Here is a 20,308-nt window from a genome sequence, read left to right on the forward strand (position 1 = left end):
CTCTTCTCTGGCCTTTGTCCTTTTCATATTCCATTACACCAGACTGATCCTACAAACATACATCTTATACACTATGCCAACACTCTCACTACCTACCACTACTTAGTAGTCACAGATCTTTTTCAGATTACATTGTCTATACATGATGTTGCCCATTTGTGCTCCTGCCTCCTCTCTAATTAATTACCAGATCTTCCTGCCTCCTCTTGAAGAAAGCTTTCATAACCATTTTTGACAAGTCTACCGCTATCTGTACCTCTGTGTTCCTATCCTGAATACTAAACCTGCCTATCACTTCGTCATCACCTCTACTGCCTGCACATATTACTTGCAGTCTGCATTAATTACAACTCTATCACTTCTGAGAATATTCTGTGCCACTTTATGTAACTCACTTCCGATTGTCTCCTACTTTTCAAACTCAAATCCAACCTGTTGGACATAACTACTAACAACATTGCGTTCAATATCTAGCTTCAGACTCGGTCTATCTGACACTCTTTGCACCTTCTTAACATTACAAACAAACTTCGTCTTCAAGATAACTTCTACTCGATTTCTCTTCCCATCAATACCATGGCAGAACAACTTAAATCCCCCTCCTACGCTTCCAGCCTTACAACCTTTCTACTCAGTCTCCTGCACAAAGCATATCCACCTTCCTCCTCTGAACCATGTCAACCAATTTTCAAGCCTTTCTTTTCATATTCTCAGCATTCAGAGTCCCGCTTTTAATTTGTATATTTGTTTTCTCATCTGGACGACTTTACCTGAAAATTTTGTTGACAATACAAGATCATAACACACTTTCAAAATAAAACATAATACAGAAAGAGATACTGCCACTCTTTTTTTTCCAGTCAGTTAAACACAGAACATTTGGGTAAATTTACAGCATTTCCAATAAGAATCAGAAAAAAAACTTTTTGTGCTCCAGGGGCGATTGATGGATAAGATACACAACCCCCTGAGTCTTTGAACAATATTAATGATAATAAATATATTTATAAAGCTATTTTCAAAGTGTTGGACTAACAAACTTCAACTGATTCAAATAAACAGAAAATATCACAAAATTTGTTGTACTGATGGTTAAAACTGGAATCCAACAAAATTCAAACAACACATAAGAAGAACAGTACCTGTGGCGAAGTTTTTCCCGGGCTTCAAATTCAAAAGGAATCTCTTCTCCAGGCAACACCTCCCTCCACTCACTAACATCATGGGTATCATCAGCTCCTGACCCCTGGATGTCTGAAATTGAGTCTGCACTGCTGCTGTGGGACAGTGCCACCCTGTAGGAAATGTGGAATTCATTATAATTGGATACCTTTTCCTCCTGCAATATAATCGCCTGAGTGGTTTATTGCAGGGAAAATAAGGAATATCATGGCATCATGCCCATACAAAAGGGTTTACACAGATTTGGTTAAGAATCTCACTTGACACTCGCTCAAATTGCAGCCCTGTGTTCAATCTTGACGACAATAAGAATAATATTGTATTTTTTTCCGCATCAACAATTAGTTTATCACACTTTTTGGGTTGAGCTTAAATAAAGTAACATATCATAAAAACAGGAAATCAAGTATACCAGATTCAAATTTGCAGCAACAGCAGAAGCATGTTGCTGCAAGTTTGAATTTGATATACTTTTTATAACATTGCCAAAAAGGTGGGGAGCACTATATATTTAAATCAATAACTTATATCACAGTACATGATGAGTAATACTAGTAACACCAACCTTGTGGGAGTTGTTGTCAGTGTGGCAAACCACATGGTGCATCCTGTGTGGTTGCAAAGAGCGAAGGGCACAAAAGGTTGTCTCCTTTTTGAGAGCTTGAACATTGCTACAGAAAGAAACAAACACAGATGAGTCTGTATGATGGGAACTCTTTGTTTCTGTGTCTTGACCATTTGTTTTCAACATTTCTTGCTTTTTCTTAAACTTTTATCTATTATTATTATAATATGGCCAATTGCAAATAATTGACATATTAAAATGGTTTAAAACCAGCTACACACAAAGGCAACAATCTAAAACACTATCTGACTCAAACCAAAATGCTAAGTGTTTCACAAGTTCTTCACGTGGTTGACAACAATGATGGATACATTTTGACAGAAAGAAAGACTTAAAAGCAGAAAGAAAGGGGAGGAAAATTGTGGAGACTAATTTCCACACTGTGATTAGCCTTTTTTACACAACTGCTGAGCTTGTTGTCAGGATTATCAGACAGAATCCCCCAAAAACCCCAGAAGGAAGAAAAGGTTTCCAGGATAGCCCCCAGAATTGTTAGGACTGACCGGAAACTGTGTGTAATAGTGATGCAAAAACCTTGGGAAGGCAAATATGTACCTTCGCTTCTCACTTAGCGACAAATTTTTTTTAAATACAAGTTGACAACTTTTGTGTGTTTGGAACTTCTTTCCAAAGACAACTGATCGACAACACAGTATACTTCATCAGCATAATATTATATGTGGATATTCAATGTTTAACAACAATTCACAAGAATGGAAGATTATAATATCAGTTATGATTAGATCAGATCCTCTCCAGAAGTAATATAGCTCATACTTGATGGCTGGATCTCGTTGCAGACACTAGAAACTTACATAAGTATGAAAAGCAGGTGGTACTGTGAAACTGCTACATGTTAAATATACAATTTCTGGTTATGTATATACTGTAAATAGTCATAAATTTATTTGAGGAAACCAATACAGTCAGACATCAATCAGATGCATTTTTGGGATGTCATGGTTCATAAGGAAATGGATGGTCTAAGAGCAGATTTCTGCTGCAAACCCACTAATACAAACTGTCTTTTGCATGGTGAATCCTACCATCTGACACACCTAAAAATGAATCTCCTCATCTCCCAATTCCATAGATTCAGATGCATTTGTAGCTTAGACGAGAACTACGACAAACAAACCATGAACCTAAAACAACAATTCCTAAAATAGGGCCTGTAAGCGAAATTAGATTGACAATGCGGGCTCACGTTTTACTTCAATGTCTCAGGATGACAGCCTTTCCATCAACAGAGGCAAGGAACTCAAGAGGGGAATGGTATGTGCCATTCAGTATTCACTAGTATCAAAAGCAATTGAAAGGATTACATAACAAACACTGGCACATCATCAACTCAGATCCTGCACTGAAGGATTGCTTTTCAGATCCAGCCAGGGTAGTCTTAAAAAGACCCCAAAATCTGCAGAACTTACTTGTAAGGGCTGATCTCCCCCCAATACTACACCCATATTTCCTTAGTGCTACCCCTCATGGAAATTATCCCTGCGAACAATGCCAACAATACCATTTTTCACATAACAACCATCTTCTACCATCCGCACACAGGCAAGACATACTGTATAATATTAGAGGTATGACTTCATGCTCCACTATACAGCTCATTTATATGCTTAGATGTCCCTGTGGGCTAGCATATATAGGAAAAACAAAGAGGCAACAGTGATCCCGCATCGATGAGCACCCTTAGAAATTAGGTGACCATAATGTCCCGACCTTGAAATACCAAGGGATAGAGGTCGTAAAATGTCCACGCACAGGGGGCGATCTAAATTTCATCTTTCTAAAACGGGAGTTATTCTGGATTTAAATCCCGGTTGCACTAGCTCGACAAGGACTGAATGATATAAAACCTTGTTTATCAGTATGTGCACATGTTGTCCACCAGGATTTGTCCATACCATATTTTCTTTCTGTCTATATTAGTTTGCTCTGCTGGTCTAATCCCCCATGTAGATGTTTTATATTTCATATTGTATGCTGAAGCCCTTCAATCATGAAGGTTTATCTGCACAGATATATCTGTATTTCTATACATATGTAAAAATGTATTTGAGAATCAGTTTCTCAGGTTGGCTCTCAAAAAGTAGTGAAGATAATGTTATTATGGTAAAATGACATATTTTCAATATGAGGCGCACCCAAAATTTAACATAAATAAATAAATAAAATGGAGGTAATCAATCACATGATCATTCTCTCTCAATTACATTTTTAACACATATCTCTGGTAAACATCTATGGACGAGCCAAGTTTTGGGCTGAAACGTCATGCATGCAAGGAGTTTTTTGTGTTGAAAAACATGAAAGATAAATCATGCTTCCTTTTGGAGCATTTTTTGTGTGCGGATTTTTTCAAAATTACTAGGTTTATCTATTCAAACAATTTTAGGTAAGAATAAACACCATGGACATGTCCAGCCATCATTCTGCTCAGAGAAGGGTTCCATGGCCCAAAGATGAATGTTCTCTTGTATGAAAAGTCAACCGGACAACAAAAGCAAAAGACCTTGTGAAGATGATGGCTGAAGCTGATAAGAAAATCATTATCAAAAGAGAATTGAGTCCTGTACCGATATGGGTTTAAGGGCCACTATGTGATGAGGACGTAGTTACCCCAAAAGCAACATAATAAGCCAGAATGGAATTTGAAAATGTGGAAATATTGAAGCAACATCTCAAGACATCATGAAGGAAATTAAAGAAACTAAACATACTGACAAATTAGTTATTAAAAGGCTTAAGGACAACAAAGTCAATATTTTTTGGAGTGCCCATCCCAAAGCTCTGATCTAATTCCTATCAAAAAAAGATGTGTAAAGCTGAAGAGGTGTGAGCAAGGCAGAGAGGCTTGTGGAAGCATACCCAAAATGGTTTCTCTCAATGTCATTCTAGAATTTAGAAGAGAGAAATAATTTAGATTTCTTAGCTGACCTAAATAAGAAAGGTTTAGTTTGATTTAATGTTTTACTCTGCCTGTGCTTCACTCCTGCAGTTGACTCAATCGTCGGGTTTTTCCATGCATCAGTTGGCTGGCTCCCCCTTGCTAAAATGGTCTGTAAACAATTGTCACTGGAGACATAATTTGAGAAGGGAGGAAGAGCCAACGATGAAACGCCAGAAGGGTCTCAGAATGCCAGTAAAAAGAGGGCTGTATTTAAAAGAAAATACAAAGAGTCCTACTGAAACTGCAGGTTCATTGCAACAGGTGATTCAAACGCTCCACTGTGCATAATATGCAGTGACCAGCGAGCGAATGAAGCCATGAAATCTTGGCATCTCTCCAACATCAGACCTTTATGAGGCAGGATTTTCTGCCTGAAAGCAACCAAACCAAGACAGGATATACTGTAAGGCACACACATACACTGACACAGTGTCATTGTCTACCATCACCCTGGGATGGAACCGTCTAGTTGCAGGGAAAGCAGCTCAGCGCTCCCATTGATTCTGCCTCATGTTATGTATATATTAGTGTGATAACATTTTAAGAGTTGTTAAATGTAAATAATATAAGGTGTAGTGGTACCATTTACACCCCCTTTTCTTTTTCTTCAACCCCCCTCCCCGGTCCACCAAAAAAAGTCATGTGTCTGGCACGAAAAGTGGTCCGTGGCACAAAAAAGGTTTGGCACCACTGCTCTTGGTGATAATACTGTGAACTGTACCTCTGGAGAGAATGGGCTGTTGGAGGCAGGTCAAGCTGGCCATGTTCCTAATTTTAAGTTGAGTAAGATGAGCATCTGACAGCAGACAGAAAAAAAAACAGACACACATACAAAGGGTAGGACACCAGAGGTTTACCAGTCTTATCTTCATTTTGCCCTCTGATTTTGCTGTTGGACCACACTTTAATGGAAATTAAGCATTACACTTGATAATAAAACTAATAAACACTATATTTTACATGTTAGCTATATCAATCAACCATAAATCCACTCTTTTTAATTAAAGCAAGGGGATGTTGGTTGATTGCTTCCTTTAGTAAGGAACCTTTCCTCCTGCTATTTTTACGGATAAAAGGAAAGTTTCTCTTCAAAATAACTGATCACTGAAGTGATAAGGAAAGACAGGAGCAACAAGTGTATTTCTATGAATGTAGGAAATTAATAAGTGATAAAAAAATAACCAGACAAATCATTTAGAGTGAGCTACCTAACTACACAGGGCCACTGCAAATCTGATACGTCTGGCCCACTGCCATCTAACTCGACAGGGTCAAAAATAGTTCCAGCTGTGTCAGAGGCACATACCATAATTTCCGGACTATCGAGCGCACCTCAATAGCCGCACCAGCTAGCCGCACCAGCTAGCCTATCCCTATCTCGGGCTTCCTCCTGCGCACTAAAACCGTCAAAGTCGTCTCCTTCGGTGTCGGAGTTGAACGGACTCAGAATTTCTCAGGCATTTCATCGGTCAAATGTGATGAGGATAAATGTTTTAGCGGCGTGAAGCTCGTTAGCCCCCCCCCCCCCACCCCCCCCCTCAAAAAAAGTCCATATATTAGCCGCAGCGTTGGTTACGTGAAAAAAGTTGCGGCTTATCGTCCGGAAATTACGGTAATTTAAGAATAGATTTAAGCCCATGGTCAAAAGGGATTGTCAAAAGTCTTTAAATTAAAACATAGTCACTCTCGGTTCTTGATGATCTATGTAAAGTATAAGGAAGATGCCGAGAAATTTGTACAGTATAACTTCTGAAAAACACATCTACAGCTCAGCTGCAAGTAGCACACAGGGATGGGGAGTTGATGCCTTGCAAATATTCAGTGTGCTCTGGTTGTTGATTAAGTCAATTAGTTTTCATGCAAAAGGTCACAAATTATATAGGACATTCACACTTTGCAGTTTCAAAGCACTGTGCACTAGATAGAACATACGTATGCACGTAAACACCGATGTAGCAGAACTTCCATGCAAGAAGCCAACCAGACCATTGGGAGCAACTTGGGCTTCACGGTCTTGCTCAAGGACAATTTAAGATGCAGACAGGAAGAGCTGGTCATCAAACCACCAATCTTCTGATTGGAGGGTTGGTCGCTCTAACAACTGAGCCACAGCTGCTCAGTGAAAGACAGAAACAAGCCTGCAGTTCCAATAATACAAAATAATTGCTGGACTCACTCTGTCCTGAGCTTGGGGGGTCAACAGAAGAGCCCATCCAGGAGACAGGGAGTTGAGACGCGGGGTTTTGGCTTTCCTCTTTACAATAATCAGCCATCCATGAGCTCTTGGTGGTGGTGTACTGCTCTATAACAATAGGATCACAGCCATTTTTTCAGCACATTCCAGCCAGCATATATATTTAAATCCAAGTCACTGACTTTTTTTCAGTTTTTATTTACCGATCAAAACTGAAGTGATATTCACATCTAGCCTCTGCTTCGCTTTGACACCAATCTTCAGTCGAGGAGGGTGGAGACGACCAGGAGCCTGCTGCTGCCATGACAGGATACAGGGCCAGGGTTCAATGAAGGGCTCCCAACCTGGAACACAGATAAAAGAAACAGCCAGATGTGTAAGTGCTAATTGGGTCCATGCTGCACATGCAACTCCATTAACACTTTTTCTTGATACAAGGGGGTTTCGCATAATTTTCCTTTGTGTACTAAATGTCCAGGTAGTGGCCAATTGGCTTGATAGATAATACATCTTTATTTTTAACTTTTGGCCGCTCCCTTTAAGGATCACCACAGTGAATCAACTTTTTCCATTGAATCCTATTAGCTGTATCCTCTTCTCACCCACCAATTTAATGTCCCCTTTCATTGCATGCATTCATCTGGTCTTTACTCTTCATCATGGCCTCCTGCCTGTCAGTTCGTACCTCAGAGTCCTTCGACCAACATATTCAATATCCGTCTGCTGTACATGACCGGACAATCTTAATCGGGCTTCTCTGACCTTATCTCTGAAACATCAAACATTTGCCATCCCTCTAATGTACTAGTTCCTGATTCTATCTATCCTTATTACTCACAGAGAGAACTTCTTTATCCTTGCTTCCTTCAGCTCTGCTTCCTGTCTAGTCTTCAATGCTGCTGTCTCTAAACCACACAGCATCACTGATCTCACCAGTCTGTTCCATCTTTCCTTGAATTCTGGCTGATACTCTTAGTATCAACAACCTGAATGCAGATGTTTCTTAACCTCTTTTCCATCGCTCTCCACTTTTGACTCAAAGAACTTTAAATCCAACACCTTCTTGGTCTCCATTCCCTGTAGCCTCACCATGCTACACGGGTCCCTCTCATTCACACACATATTTTCTGTCGTGCTGTGACTAACCTTCATCCTTTTCCTTTCAAGGGCCAACCTGTATAAATCACTTTCTATGTAACTGCTTTCCACATAAAATGTAAAATTGCCCTTTATCTGAGCAGAGGACTTATGACCAGTGAGCAATTGTCCGCATCTTCTTCTCCTTAGCCCCAGTAAAAGGCTCCAGAAGTTACCCCTTGCTCAGGAGCGCTTGACACTAAGAATGCAGCACTTGTGGGCCATTTCCTGGATGCGCCTGTGTGTGTGTTCACTCTTTATTAATTAGTGCCTGTGTTTTTTTTCTTACCACACTTGTCAATGCCTCTATGAATAGGGTAATGTGTACTGAACCGTGATGATCCATTCTTGGTATTTATACTGTGTAAATTCGATTTACTCTTGACATAGAATATTTTGAAGTTCAGTATTTTTAAAATTTTTTGGGTCAATAGGCTGAAACTATACGATAAAATATGCTTGAACCATTTTAGCTTATGCTGAATGACTTAGAAATATCCACAAGTGAGAAAAATATGAAAATTCTTCATGGTTTCAAAGACTTTGAGATGCGCATGCACTGAACTGAAGAAGCCTCTTGGATGAGATCTTCAAGTACACACCAGTGCTGCAGAAGCCGTCTTCACAGAAGGAGGCTGTCTGGTATCTGGGATGAAGCCGCATGTAATCAGCTAAGAGATCGTTTCAACACCAAAGACCGAGACATACTGTGCAGCCTGTATGAAGATGACAATGACTGTCTGATCCATTGCATTGCAGACCATATACATTTCTATGTGGAAAACACTGTGCCATCCAGAGGAATAAGTTGTTTTCCCTTCAACAAACCATAGGTACCTCCGAATTGTAAATTGAAAAGAGGAGGGGCTTCATGTCAGGCAATGAAGAGTAGAGGACAGTACAATGGGACCTGAAGTACAAAAAATGCAGGTGTAAATGAGCCTACAAGGAAAAACCAGACCAGAGTCTGGAGCAGAAGTGTTTTTCAATGGATTTGACTCTGCACCCTATCCAGCCCCCATTCATCCAAGCACCAGTCCATCCCACCTCTCCAGAGCTGTTGTCTTTTACTATTGCAATACTTGAATTTCAATTAATAAAGGTGCATTTTATCTTGAAGGAGTAGTGTGGAACGACCAACACTTGCTTACTAATATATGCTTAACTGCTCATATTAAGCTTGTGAGGTGATACTATAATTTCAAAAGCGATGCTGGGACCTTTCTATCATGGCAAAAATAATTATAATGATGATCATCTCCACTCCTTCAATTTTAAATATCCAGCTTAGAAACTAGATCTGAAACAAAGAAAGGAATGCTAAAGATCTGATCTTGTAGGGGTGAGGACTATAATGTCAAGTTAGGCCACCTAACATTTGTCAATGTTCAATTTTCTGCCACTGGGTCAGGATTCTGAAAGAATGCCAAAGGTAAAGCCATCTGAAACACCAAGAGTGTCCAATTTCCATACCCAAGGCTAAACATGTCATAATAATACAATAAAGCACTTTTGACAGTCTATTGCAAGTTTAAATTATGTTGAAATCATGATGAAAATAATAGTGGTTACCTGACAGCTCCCTGTTATAATAGTCTCCTGACAGGCTGAAACTGGCATTGCCTTCCCGGGATGATCCAACGCGTTGGAGCACATGCAGCCCTACAGCATAACAGCATGTCACAACACTTTCATCCTATTTATCATTTTCTGCTTGGGGGTTTTAAGGAACAAATGTTGGTTACAATAGCACTTTTAATTCCCTTGAAACAAGTTACTGCACAACAGTTCACATAGGTTGCAGTTCTTTGATGACCAGTGTTGTCAGATCACAGGAGATTTCATTAGGACATTTTGTAGGTGTTTGCATTACATAGTGGTGTTACATCTACAGAATGTAATTTTTATGCTGGTGCATCTTTTAAAATTGTGATTGTTTTTGACACTTGGAAGCAAGAAAACTATTTTTGTGTGCTTCCTATTTCCATATCACACAAAACCAATATTAGAGTAACAATCTTCCTCTATGTAACACTAACTATAACACTGCGAGGGGCCACTTTAAAGAAATTTTATACTCATCACGTCTTACTTGAGAAAGTGAGCTCTGCGAGTGGTATGTCACAATCCAGACAGTCATCAATGAAACAAATACAGATGCTCTCTGCTTTCACCTCAACCCCAGACAGAACAGCAGAGTGGTTGTAAGATCCAGAATCAGCTCGAGCTCTGGGATGGCCAGCCATGTTCTCAGCGTTCTCCAGCAACCACATGGCAGCCCGGTCTAGCTGGCCTAAGGGAAAAATATAATAACTGTACATTAGAGATGGTTTCCTTAAATAATGCTGTAGAGATTGGTTTGTTTATCACAAACAAACTGGTGTGGAACACAGATTAGACATGTATCAAAAATAAAGAACTGAGGATGACATCCATATTTTTCTTCATGTCTGAAGATTCTCAGTCCTCCAGGTCATAGCACTTGCTGAATCATCTTGTAGGAACTGAATCTGTCAACTTTCTTCCATTTCCCAGAGGAGGTTGCCTTGACCCAATCTTTCAATCACATATGACTCAGTGCTGAGATGGGTCCCAAAACAGCTCAGAACTCACTTTCAATGGTTCCAACAATTCACACATTAGCCTAATAAATCCCACCTTAGGTGACCCAAATTAATTTAGTTTCCCTGTGAATCAACTCGAACTAACAACAGCACACATCAATGCCCCCCATCCCCAGTTCTAACTGTTTATAGAATAAACTCCCAAGATTCAGTTAGAACTGAAGAAGCATCTTACACATTGCTTCGCAAATTGTGGGGTGTGATGACAGGGAGGACGCGTGTGACCCTGAGGAACATGCTCATGGTGTAGTATTTGCTCTATGGTGTAGGGTTTTCTTGCAGCGAGTGTACGAGCACAAACAGCTCAAAGCAGGAAATTTCAAGCGCAGTGAACAAACCCTCAAGAGACACCATGGAAAAGTATTTAACAGGGGTGATAAGAAAGGCAGTGAGAGACGGAGATAATGAGTCAAACGAACTGTATCAAAAAATGTTGGTAGCAGACAGTATGAAGCCAAATAAATCACTGCATCACCAAAAGACATTACACCCCATATTACGCTGATAAGCCGCTTGAGTTTTTCCAGCCAATTTGTGCCAAATTTTGGCAACAACCATCGAACTTTGCGAAAGTACTTCAGTAAACCAGTGAGCACTAATATGTTATTAAAGTTATTCTTTGTTGCAAGTTGATTTTCTTCTTCTTCTTTCAGCTCTTCCCTTCAGGGGTCGCCACAGCGAATCAACTTTCTCCATGTAACGATCCAGGATATGAGATTTAAATTATCAGCAAATTAAATAAACAAAACGTTAACAAAATACACAATAAAACTTAATGATGGAAATCCTTTATTTCATGCTTGGTTTAGTGATAACTTAATTAAGGAATGCTTTACTGTAAATACATGTGTCTAAAAGGCTTTTGCCTTTGAAGGCCTTTTACCAGGACCCATCCAAAAGCAAAGAAATTTGAATAATGCAAAGAAAAATAGCTACTCCCCATTTGTTTTAGGTAACAATGAAATATACAAGGCTTCAAACATTTGTATAAGTACTAAAGATCTGATTCACCTTTACAGTGGATCAGGGCTCGGACACAGTCCTCCTTCCTGAAGCCAAGGTCCTGTAAATGGATTAGCTGACACTCTGAAAATCACACAAATTAAAACCAAACGTTAATGACGATGGCAATTGTGGCATACCAACTGCATGGATTAAAGAGCTTTATACACATATGATAAAGTAACAGTTAATATAGTCACTAAGTGCAAGATTGTATACAAGCTACCATTTACACACCTGAGAAGCCCTTGTTCTTCTTCTTGGAGCTGTCTACTGGATCAAGGCCTTGAGAAGTACTGGTATCCAGGTCAGAGGGCAGAGGAGCACTCCCATTAGGAATGGAGTTTGCAATGGCTAAAAAAAGCTGAATGTCGTTGTAAGATAGTCGAATGTCCAGAGCAGGAAACTGGATCTGCCGAAAAACCACATTCAATTGGAAGAGAAATCCAACTATTTCAAAGTGAAGTATCTACGGAGATAAGCAATAACCTGCACAGGATTCAGTCTATGCGAGTTGAAAGAAAATGTGAAAACTATGTCACAGAAATGACATAAAAAAATTTTTTTTTAAATTAATGCTGAAATCATCTGGATCTTTATATTAATGTCTGAGCTAAATCTGTTTATGCATGAGAGTTCTGATGAACTGAACAGAAGAAGCCTCTTGGATGAGAGGTGAAACGTCTTCAAGGGAAGAAAATTGCATTGCATTGCAACACAGTTGCCACACAAACACCAGAAACTGTGGCCGACTCTTGCCTCTTTGCTTGTCTTCATTTAGAAGCTTATTTTGACTTTTGTCCTGACCGTTATCCTCCCTAAAAAGGGTAAAATTAGTGGGATTGAGCCCAGTGCAACCATGTTATGTCACTACCCAGAAAGCATTGCAACCTAAACCTCAACAACAATGGTGGAGTAATAATAATAATTAATAATAATAATTTATCCTTAATTAATCCTTGTGGGGAAATTCGTTCTCTGGAATTAGCCCATCAAGGATGAGCCATGAGCAGTAGGCTGCCGTCCACTGGTTCAGTGTCTTGCTAAACAACACTAGGAGGAGCCAGGAACCGACCCACGAATGTTTGGTTAGATTTGATTACATTTTCTTTGTTGCAGGTACAAATGTTTATCAAATAGTACAAAAGCGTCTTACCTGGTTTCCTTTAAAGAATGAACATTTTTAGCTTCATGAATACCTGGCTATCGGTTTGCTTACACTGCGTGATACTTTTCAGTGACAGGCAACATTTATCTTAGAGCAATGCTGTATACCATTTTAAAAGAAAATAAATAATTTTCAACGCCAATTATGCTTTGCTGGCTGAAATAGTCCTAACTGAAGATGGACGGTGGTTTCATTAGATGGGCAGGGAAAGGTTTAATTACAATAAATCAGTTATTTGAAGGAAGAACTCTGAAGGCTTTTTCACAACTTCAGGCAAAAGACGACATTGACTCTAAGGACTTATTTCGATATTTTCAAATTCGACATTATTTGATGACACACAAAGAATGGGACAATATTAAAGAAGCTTCGACTAATTTTGAACAATATTGGATTGAGATGGTTGAGAACAAAATGAACATTAAAAATACAATATCAGATATATATGGCAGGATACGTATGGACACTTCAGTAGACACACTGGATGTGAAAGCTAAGTGGGAACTGGAATCTAATGCCGTGATTGCTGATGGAGAATGGGAGAGTTCTTGGTTGCCCTGGCAAAAATGTTTAAGCAGCCCAACATGGAGGGAGTTCAGCTGGAAGTTAAGAATAAGGTATTTTAAAACTCCCTTGATAATAGCTTCGTATGATAATAACTGTTCTCCCCTGTGTTGGAGGGGCTGTGGCATAACGGGGGACTTCTCCCACATCTTTTGGGACTGCCCTAAACTGATGAAATTCTGGGAAGAGGTGAAAAAACAAATAAGTGAGATTTTAAAATTAAACAGACCAATTGATCCACAGCAAGTTATTATGGGTACAGCATCAACAAGCGACCTAAGGAAAAAACAGGTGTTTACGCTTAGAGTTCTTCTATTAATTGCACATAAAATGATCACAGTAAACTGGCTCAAACCCCACCCACCTACCCTGGACCAGTGGCGTCAGAGACTTAAGGATGTAAACTGCATGGAACGCATAACAGCAAACTTACGACTTCAGACAGACCTATATCTTGACAAATGGGCACCCATTAAAAAATATTTGGAGAGTTGAATATATTATCTCTATTTGACTGAGTTAGATGTCTTTTTGTGTTTTTTTTTTTTGTTTTTTTTTTTAGTTTTATTTCATTTTTCATTTGCTATTGAGGAAATAAGTGACCTATAAAGATTATTGTATAATGTATATCTTGTTGTGAGGTTTTGTAAGAATGTGTATGACTCTGTTAAGGAACCTGTTCTAATAAATGTTCAAAAAAAAAAAAAAAGTCCTAACTGAATGATATATCACTCTTTTCTAATCTAAACAGCACTCTTCTTTTGTTCTAGATTACCCACAATAAAAGCTGCATCCGCATCTCCACAGAAATTGAAGCACCAATTGCTAACCTCCAGAAGTGGTGGGATGTCCTCCACGCTAAAGGCATCCAGTAGACCTGAGGTGCTCTGGTACGTGGGGCTGCCACACAACTCCACCTGCACATTTACAGGGTCGATGATAGACAGTGCAGTCTCCTGCTCACTACCCAGACGACATGAAAAAACCTGGAGGTAGAAAGAAAGACAGCTCTCAAGCAAATGATAAACTCAACTTGGAGCTTGGCAGGCAAATGGTGAATACATACATACATACAGGTAGTTAAAATGTCAACACATACTGCGATTGAACAACAATAGTATGTAGCAGGTCTAACCGTAGCAATTATGTTTTACAAACCGGAGAAAGAAGCAGCACCGCAATGAAAATACTAGGGCAGTACTACATAACTTATCTATCATAGCAAACTCTAATTGTGAGCAACAATCTTTGTTTAGTTTCCTGAATACCTTTCACCTGTCGCACAAGAAGCTTCTTCAGTTCTTGGTGGAGGAATCTTTTCTGATATCAACAGTGGCTGGTGTACAGATTTAACAGTGATCCTACAGCACTGTTCTCTTGTGTTGGAATATTTTTTAAAAACTGTAATCCCTTGTACTCTCCCCATGAGTTAAATTTATTCTCATTTATGTTCACTTCCCACCGCAGATAAACATGTAAGAGGGAAGCACATACTCACTGTTCAGATAGTACATGCATACTATATGCCCGGATCCTTTTGTTATTGTCCTTAGTGACTTAAACATAGGAATCCTGAATCATGAACTCCCAAAATATAAACAGCTAATTAAAAATCAGACCAGAGAAGGGAATACTGGATAATTATCATGCAGTTCCTTGTGCTGAACTGGGACACTCAAACAACATCATAGTGTACCTGATTCCTGCAAACAGGCACAAATTAAAGCTCTGTAAACCTGTTGTGAAGACATCAAAGAAGTACTAACTGTACTAACTGGGATACTTTCAGGTCTGTCAGTCTGGATGAGTATTAGGAGTCTGGGACACCATACATCAGTGTACCACCATGAACCAGGGTGAATTATAATGACAAACCCTGGCTAACACCTAAACTCAGACAGATGCAGCTGAATAAGGAGAAACCATTTAGGAGTAGAGACAGGGCCAGGTTCAAATAGTCAATGTACTTTGAGCAAGGCAATGAGGGGAAACGACTTCATCCAAAGCGACTTCTATTGTAAGTCGCTTTGCCTCTGCCTCTCTCTGGAGAAGGGCCAGACAAATTACAAACTTTGAACCCACAACCTCCCACACATTGAATCACGCCCATGCTTTGCCAACCACCTGAATTGGTTATACTGTTGACTTGAAAAAAAAATGGGATAGACATAACACCATCCTCTCTGAAACTCTCCACTACCTCTGGTCAAATAATCTCCAATCCCCCACGAAAGACATCACACTCCTGCCAACTTAAGACGCCCCCTCCTCTTTCCCCTCAACCACAGGACACCCCTCCCCCACTTCAAGCCTTTCTCCATCCTTCATAGAGATGTCAACAGAGTATTCAGGAGACAGCACCCCTGCAAAGCACCTGGCCGTGACTGTTGCTCCCTCCATCCTGGAGCATTGTTCCAACCAGCTGTCTCTAGTGTTCATTGACATTTTTAACACTGACAAAATCCAGCAGCTATTAGTGACTATCATGCACTTCTACACAGCCAACATCAAGTTCACCCTCATCTCCTCTGTCACCATCTGGTGTACTGCTACCACGACTAAGAACACGGGCAGACCGTGTGCATGTCATCTGCTCTGCTAAATGGGTGATCAGTTGCAACCTGCCTTCACTGCCTGACCCTTATACTTCTAGGAAAATATGGCATGAATGCAAGACTGTAGCTGGCGTGCAGCACAGAAGTGCCCCAAAGTATTGTCCTGTCTCCATTCCTCTACCCTCTTCACCTTCGACTTCCGGCAAAACTCCAGTTCCAGCCACCTCCAGGAGTTCTTCGATGACTCTTTCATCATTGGATGCATCAACAATGACGATGAGGAGTACAGAGGTATGATTGCGAATTTTGTTGGAGCAACCAGAACCACGTCCTACGCAACATCTCTAAGACCAAGGAGGTGGTTGTGGACTTCCGGAAGAATCAGAGGAGACAGATACCAATCACCATCCAGACTGAGGAGATAGTGGGCTTCTACATGTACCTTGGGGTCCACATTAACAATAAACTGGACTGGCCACACAACACTGATTCACTCTACAGGAAAGGTCAGAGCAGGATGTCCTTCCTGAGGACATTTGGCGTCTGCAACAGACTACTCAGGACCTTCTACCAGTCTATGGTAGCCAGCACACTCTTCTTTAGTATAGTGTGCTGGTGGGGCAGTGCCAGGACTGGTGAGGTCAATAGGCTCAATAAGATAGTAAGGAAAGCCTGCTCAATGATGGGATTGAATCTGGACCATCTTCAACCGGTCACAGTGGGGAGGGTGAGGGACAAACTGGGAGCTATCCTGGACAATCCTTCCCAACCACTAATAGGCAACTGTTTCAGCCAAAACTTCATCCTACCCCGGTACAGAACTGAATGTTTCAGACACTCCTCTGTGCGTACGGCCATCACTGTTTAACAGCAGTCTGGGCAGCACACAACTCTGACGGGCAGGAGGTCCATTCACATGTCATACCCTAACTCTGCAGTCTTTTTTTTATCCTTGTTGGTCCAAGCCACATGCATCCTGCCTATTTTTTTATTTATTTTATTCTTGTTATTGCTATTGTCACGCTTTTTATATTGTCGTTTAGTTTTGATTGTCTATTTTTCCCCCATACTGTTGCATTCTGTTATCCTTTTTATCCCTGATGTTTTTGTTCTTCCTGCTGTCTATTTATTCATGGATGTCTTTTATATTGTCTGTCTTTAACGGTCTCTATTTATATTTATATTCATATTTATTTTTGAAAATATAACGCTGCTGTGACAAAAGACTTTTCCCTATGGGGATCAAAAAAGTTTATCTTATCTTAGCTGACCACTCCAATCCTGGATAAAAAAATGTTTGAGTCTCTTCCCTCTGGCAGAAAGCTGCAGTACATCATAATAATAACCTCTCACCACAAGAATATTTTTTTCCATCATACACAAGATCCATAAACCTGACTCTGCTCCCCACTGCAATCCTGTTAAAAATTAAATTAACATGACTCTCAAAGTCCCAATTGTACGTATATTTTTGACTGGTTTGTCAATATTTCATTCTTGTGTGTTTTTGTCCATTTCCTCCTGACCTTTGCTTATAGTCTTAAAATCACATCTATTATTGTTCACCAAATGAGAGCTGATGATGATGAGAACAACTTTATTAATCCCGAAGGAAATTGTTGTGCCAGAGTTTCAAGCAAAAAACACAACAGCAACAGATAACAGTAGAAAGGAGGAAGAACAAGAAATACAATGAAATATGAATTGTCAGCAGTAACTACAAAGATTGAAGATTCCCTGCGGCTGAGGGAAGAGGAATTAAAATGTCCATGTAAAATGGCCATGAAAAAACCCCTGTAAGTAAAATAATAATGGCAATAAGACTAATAATGACATTAAGAAATGTTGTATGGTGAGATACATCACCTCCATTCCAGCAAGGCTGCCAGAGAAGGGTCTATCTAATAGACGGGGTTTATAGGTGAGGACAGTAGTGCCTTTAAGGATGATGGCATTGGTGTCCAGGCATGAGGAGTCCTCCACGACAACAAATTCTGTGCCTAAAAAGAAAAAAAAGATCAGAATTGGATTTGGGAGGTAACTGATCTTTTTTGGTTTAGATAACGTGACTGACTATTAGATACCAATAATTTGAGTCAAGGGTTTGTTAAAATTGTGATTTCACTGAAAGTTAACATAACACAAAAATAATTACCACTCTAAATGAAATTACTCTTGTTGATCAGACTACTTTATACACATATGATGAAACAGATTGGTTTGAATGCCGAGGTGTGAATGCCTTTGAGGTAGCCCACATTGGTATAAGACAAATGATGGGGGGGATCAAGCTACCATCTGGTCAGAGGCTTCCCCTTTGAGGAGCTACATGGACAATGTCACAAGCCTCCTCCAGACAGTACAGTGTACAGCTCGACTGCTAAAAAAGGAATGATGAATGATGACTTGGGCAAGAATGAAGATCAAGCCCGCCAAGTCACAGAGCCTGTCACTCAGAAGGGGAATCAGAAATGACTCCACGACCCTTGTTGTCGGTGGAGAGAGATTCCCCTCCTGGCGGAAAAACCCTGGGGAAACAGTATACCGCTGAGCTGTCTGATAAAACGATGGGGGAAAACTGTCAGATGGCCTGGCAAGGATCAACCAAAGCCAGCTCCCAAGAAAGTACAAGTTCTGGTGCGACCAGTTCACCCTCTACAGAAGGGTAATGTTGCCGCTTAAGATGAGCGACATCGCCTCATCCACGACAAGAACGATGGCTGGAAAAGCCAACGCATTCATCTGAGAGTGGTTGGGGCTGCCACAGTGCCTCTCCGCAACAGGCCTCTTCGGTAAGAACACACTCAAACTGTCACTGCAATCCATCAATAAGGGCTAAATGCAAGAGAAGACCAGGCTTGTCCTCGAGCTAAAGAGGTTTACTGATCAGGCACTAAGGCTTGCAAACACCAGGGATCCTATGAGCTGGGAGTTGAATGCCCGTGTCTCTCTTTGCTGGTCCCTAGCCCAAATAATTGCAGAGGGTTGCCTCAGGTAGGGAGGGCATCTGGTGTAAAATTTGTGCCAAAAAAATATGGGAATCAAGCCTACGAATCTCAGACTGGATTGGTTAAGGCCTGGGTTAACAGCAACTGCCATTGGTGCCTATTACCTAGAGGGTACCAGCGGAAATTAGGCCACTGTGGGTTGAAGATAGAGGGAAATAAGGCGTAGTCAGAAACAGTGAGAAGAGGAAAGGCAAGAGTCTGGGACTGAGAGCAGAGACTTTGAATGTTGGGACAATGGCAGAAAAAGCTAGAGGAACAGAAGGAAGGTGGATATACTGTGTGCCCAGGACACCAGGTGGAACTGTAGCAGGGCAAGAAGCTTAGGAGCAGGTTTTACTATCATTGACATGAAGAGAAATGGAGTAGGATTTATCTTGAAGCAGGGGTTTGTTAGGGATATTCTTGAGGTGAAAAGAGAATCAGACAGACTTTTGAGTCTGAAACTGGAAATTGAACGTATGATGCTCAATACCGTTAGTGGCTATGCCTCAGAGGTGGGATGGGAGTTAGAGAAGACAAATTACTGTACGACGTACTCGTTTAACGACAATTTAGAGTTAGGAGGGGCTTTGCAATAATATTAAAATACGTGGGGAATGCACTGGTAGCGAAGTTGTGAGTGAGTATGTATTGTACGTGCTACCTGTGCTTATAATTGGCCTATATTTATTCAAATATAAACATTGGAGGGGAAAAAAAGGTAAAACAGCACGGTACAAATGGCCGATATGTATGCAAATACTGTACAGTACTAGGTAGAAATGATGTTTTGCTTAACGACATATTTGCTTTACAACAGACCCCTTTGAACGTAAACCCATTGTTATGTGAGGACCACCTGTACCTGTGGAGTTATGAAAGTGTCTAAGAGAGGCAGCAGTTGAGTTTCTGGTTAGAAAATACAGGAGTGACAGAGGCCTGAGGATGGGAAAAGAAGTGTAATGCTGCCCATTATTAACAACAAGTGAGAAGGGCAGAATTGCAGTAACTTGAGGGATAAAGTTGATGAGCTATACAATGATGTTATGGGAAAGAGTTATGGAAACTAGAATGAGAGCACAAGTCAGTAGTATGGTTTCATGCCTCGAAAGAGTACTACAGATGCAGTATTTGGTTTGAGAATGCTGGGTTTGTACCTAGAAAAACAAATGACAGGATACAGAGAGATGAACTATGGTATTGTATGAGAAAGTCTGCAGTGGAAGAGAAGTACAGTATGTTAGGCTGGTATAGGACATGTATGGGAGGGGTAAGACAGTGGTGAGGTGTCATAGAGGTCATAAGTGC

General features: G+C 40.4%; 1 protein-coding gene across 2 annotated transcripts in view; it reads right to left on the bottom strand.

Moving 5' to 3' along the window:
- Positions 1–20,308, bottom strand: part of vps13d (vacuolar protein sorting 13 homolog D) — a 106,118-nt gene that overhangs the window by 37,016 nt on the left and 48,794 nt on the right. For both annotated transcript variants that reach the window (XM_086142117.1, XM_086142116.1), the window contains exons 32-41: positions 17,880–18,013; positions 14,289–14,444; positions 11,964–12,138; positions 11,736–11,810; positions 10,193–10,393; positions 9,673–9,762; positions 7,167–7,307; positions 6,946–7,071; positions 1,748–1,853; positions 1,143–1,295 (exon numbers count right to left, since the gene is read on the bottom strand). In XM_086142117.1, coding sequence (XP_085998243.1) covers positions 1,143–1,295; positions 1,748–1,853; positions 6,946–7,071; positions 7,167–7,307; positions 9,673–9,762; positions 10,193–10,393; positions 11,736–11,810; positions 11,964–12,138; positions 14,289–14,444; positions 17,880–18,013 — 1,357 coding nt within the window. The remainder of the gene's footprint in view (positions 1–1,142; positions 1,296–1,747; positions 1,854–6,945; positions 7,072–7,166; positions 7,308–9,672; positions 9,763–10,192; positions 10,394–11,735; positions 11,811–11,963; positions 12,139–14,288; positions 14,445–17,879; positions 18,014–20,308) is intronic.

Source organism: Fistularia commersonii, chromosome 34, assembly GCF_037954325.1.
Source record: "Fistularia commersonii isolate RoL2024-O1a breed Wild chromosome 34, RoL_Fcom_v1.0, whole genome shotgun sequence".
Classification (NCBI taxonomy): domain Eukaryota; kingdom Metazoa; phylum Chordata; class Actinopteri; order Syngnathiformes; family Fistulariidae; genus Fistularia; species Fistularia commersonii.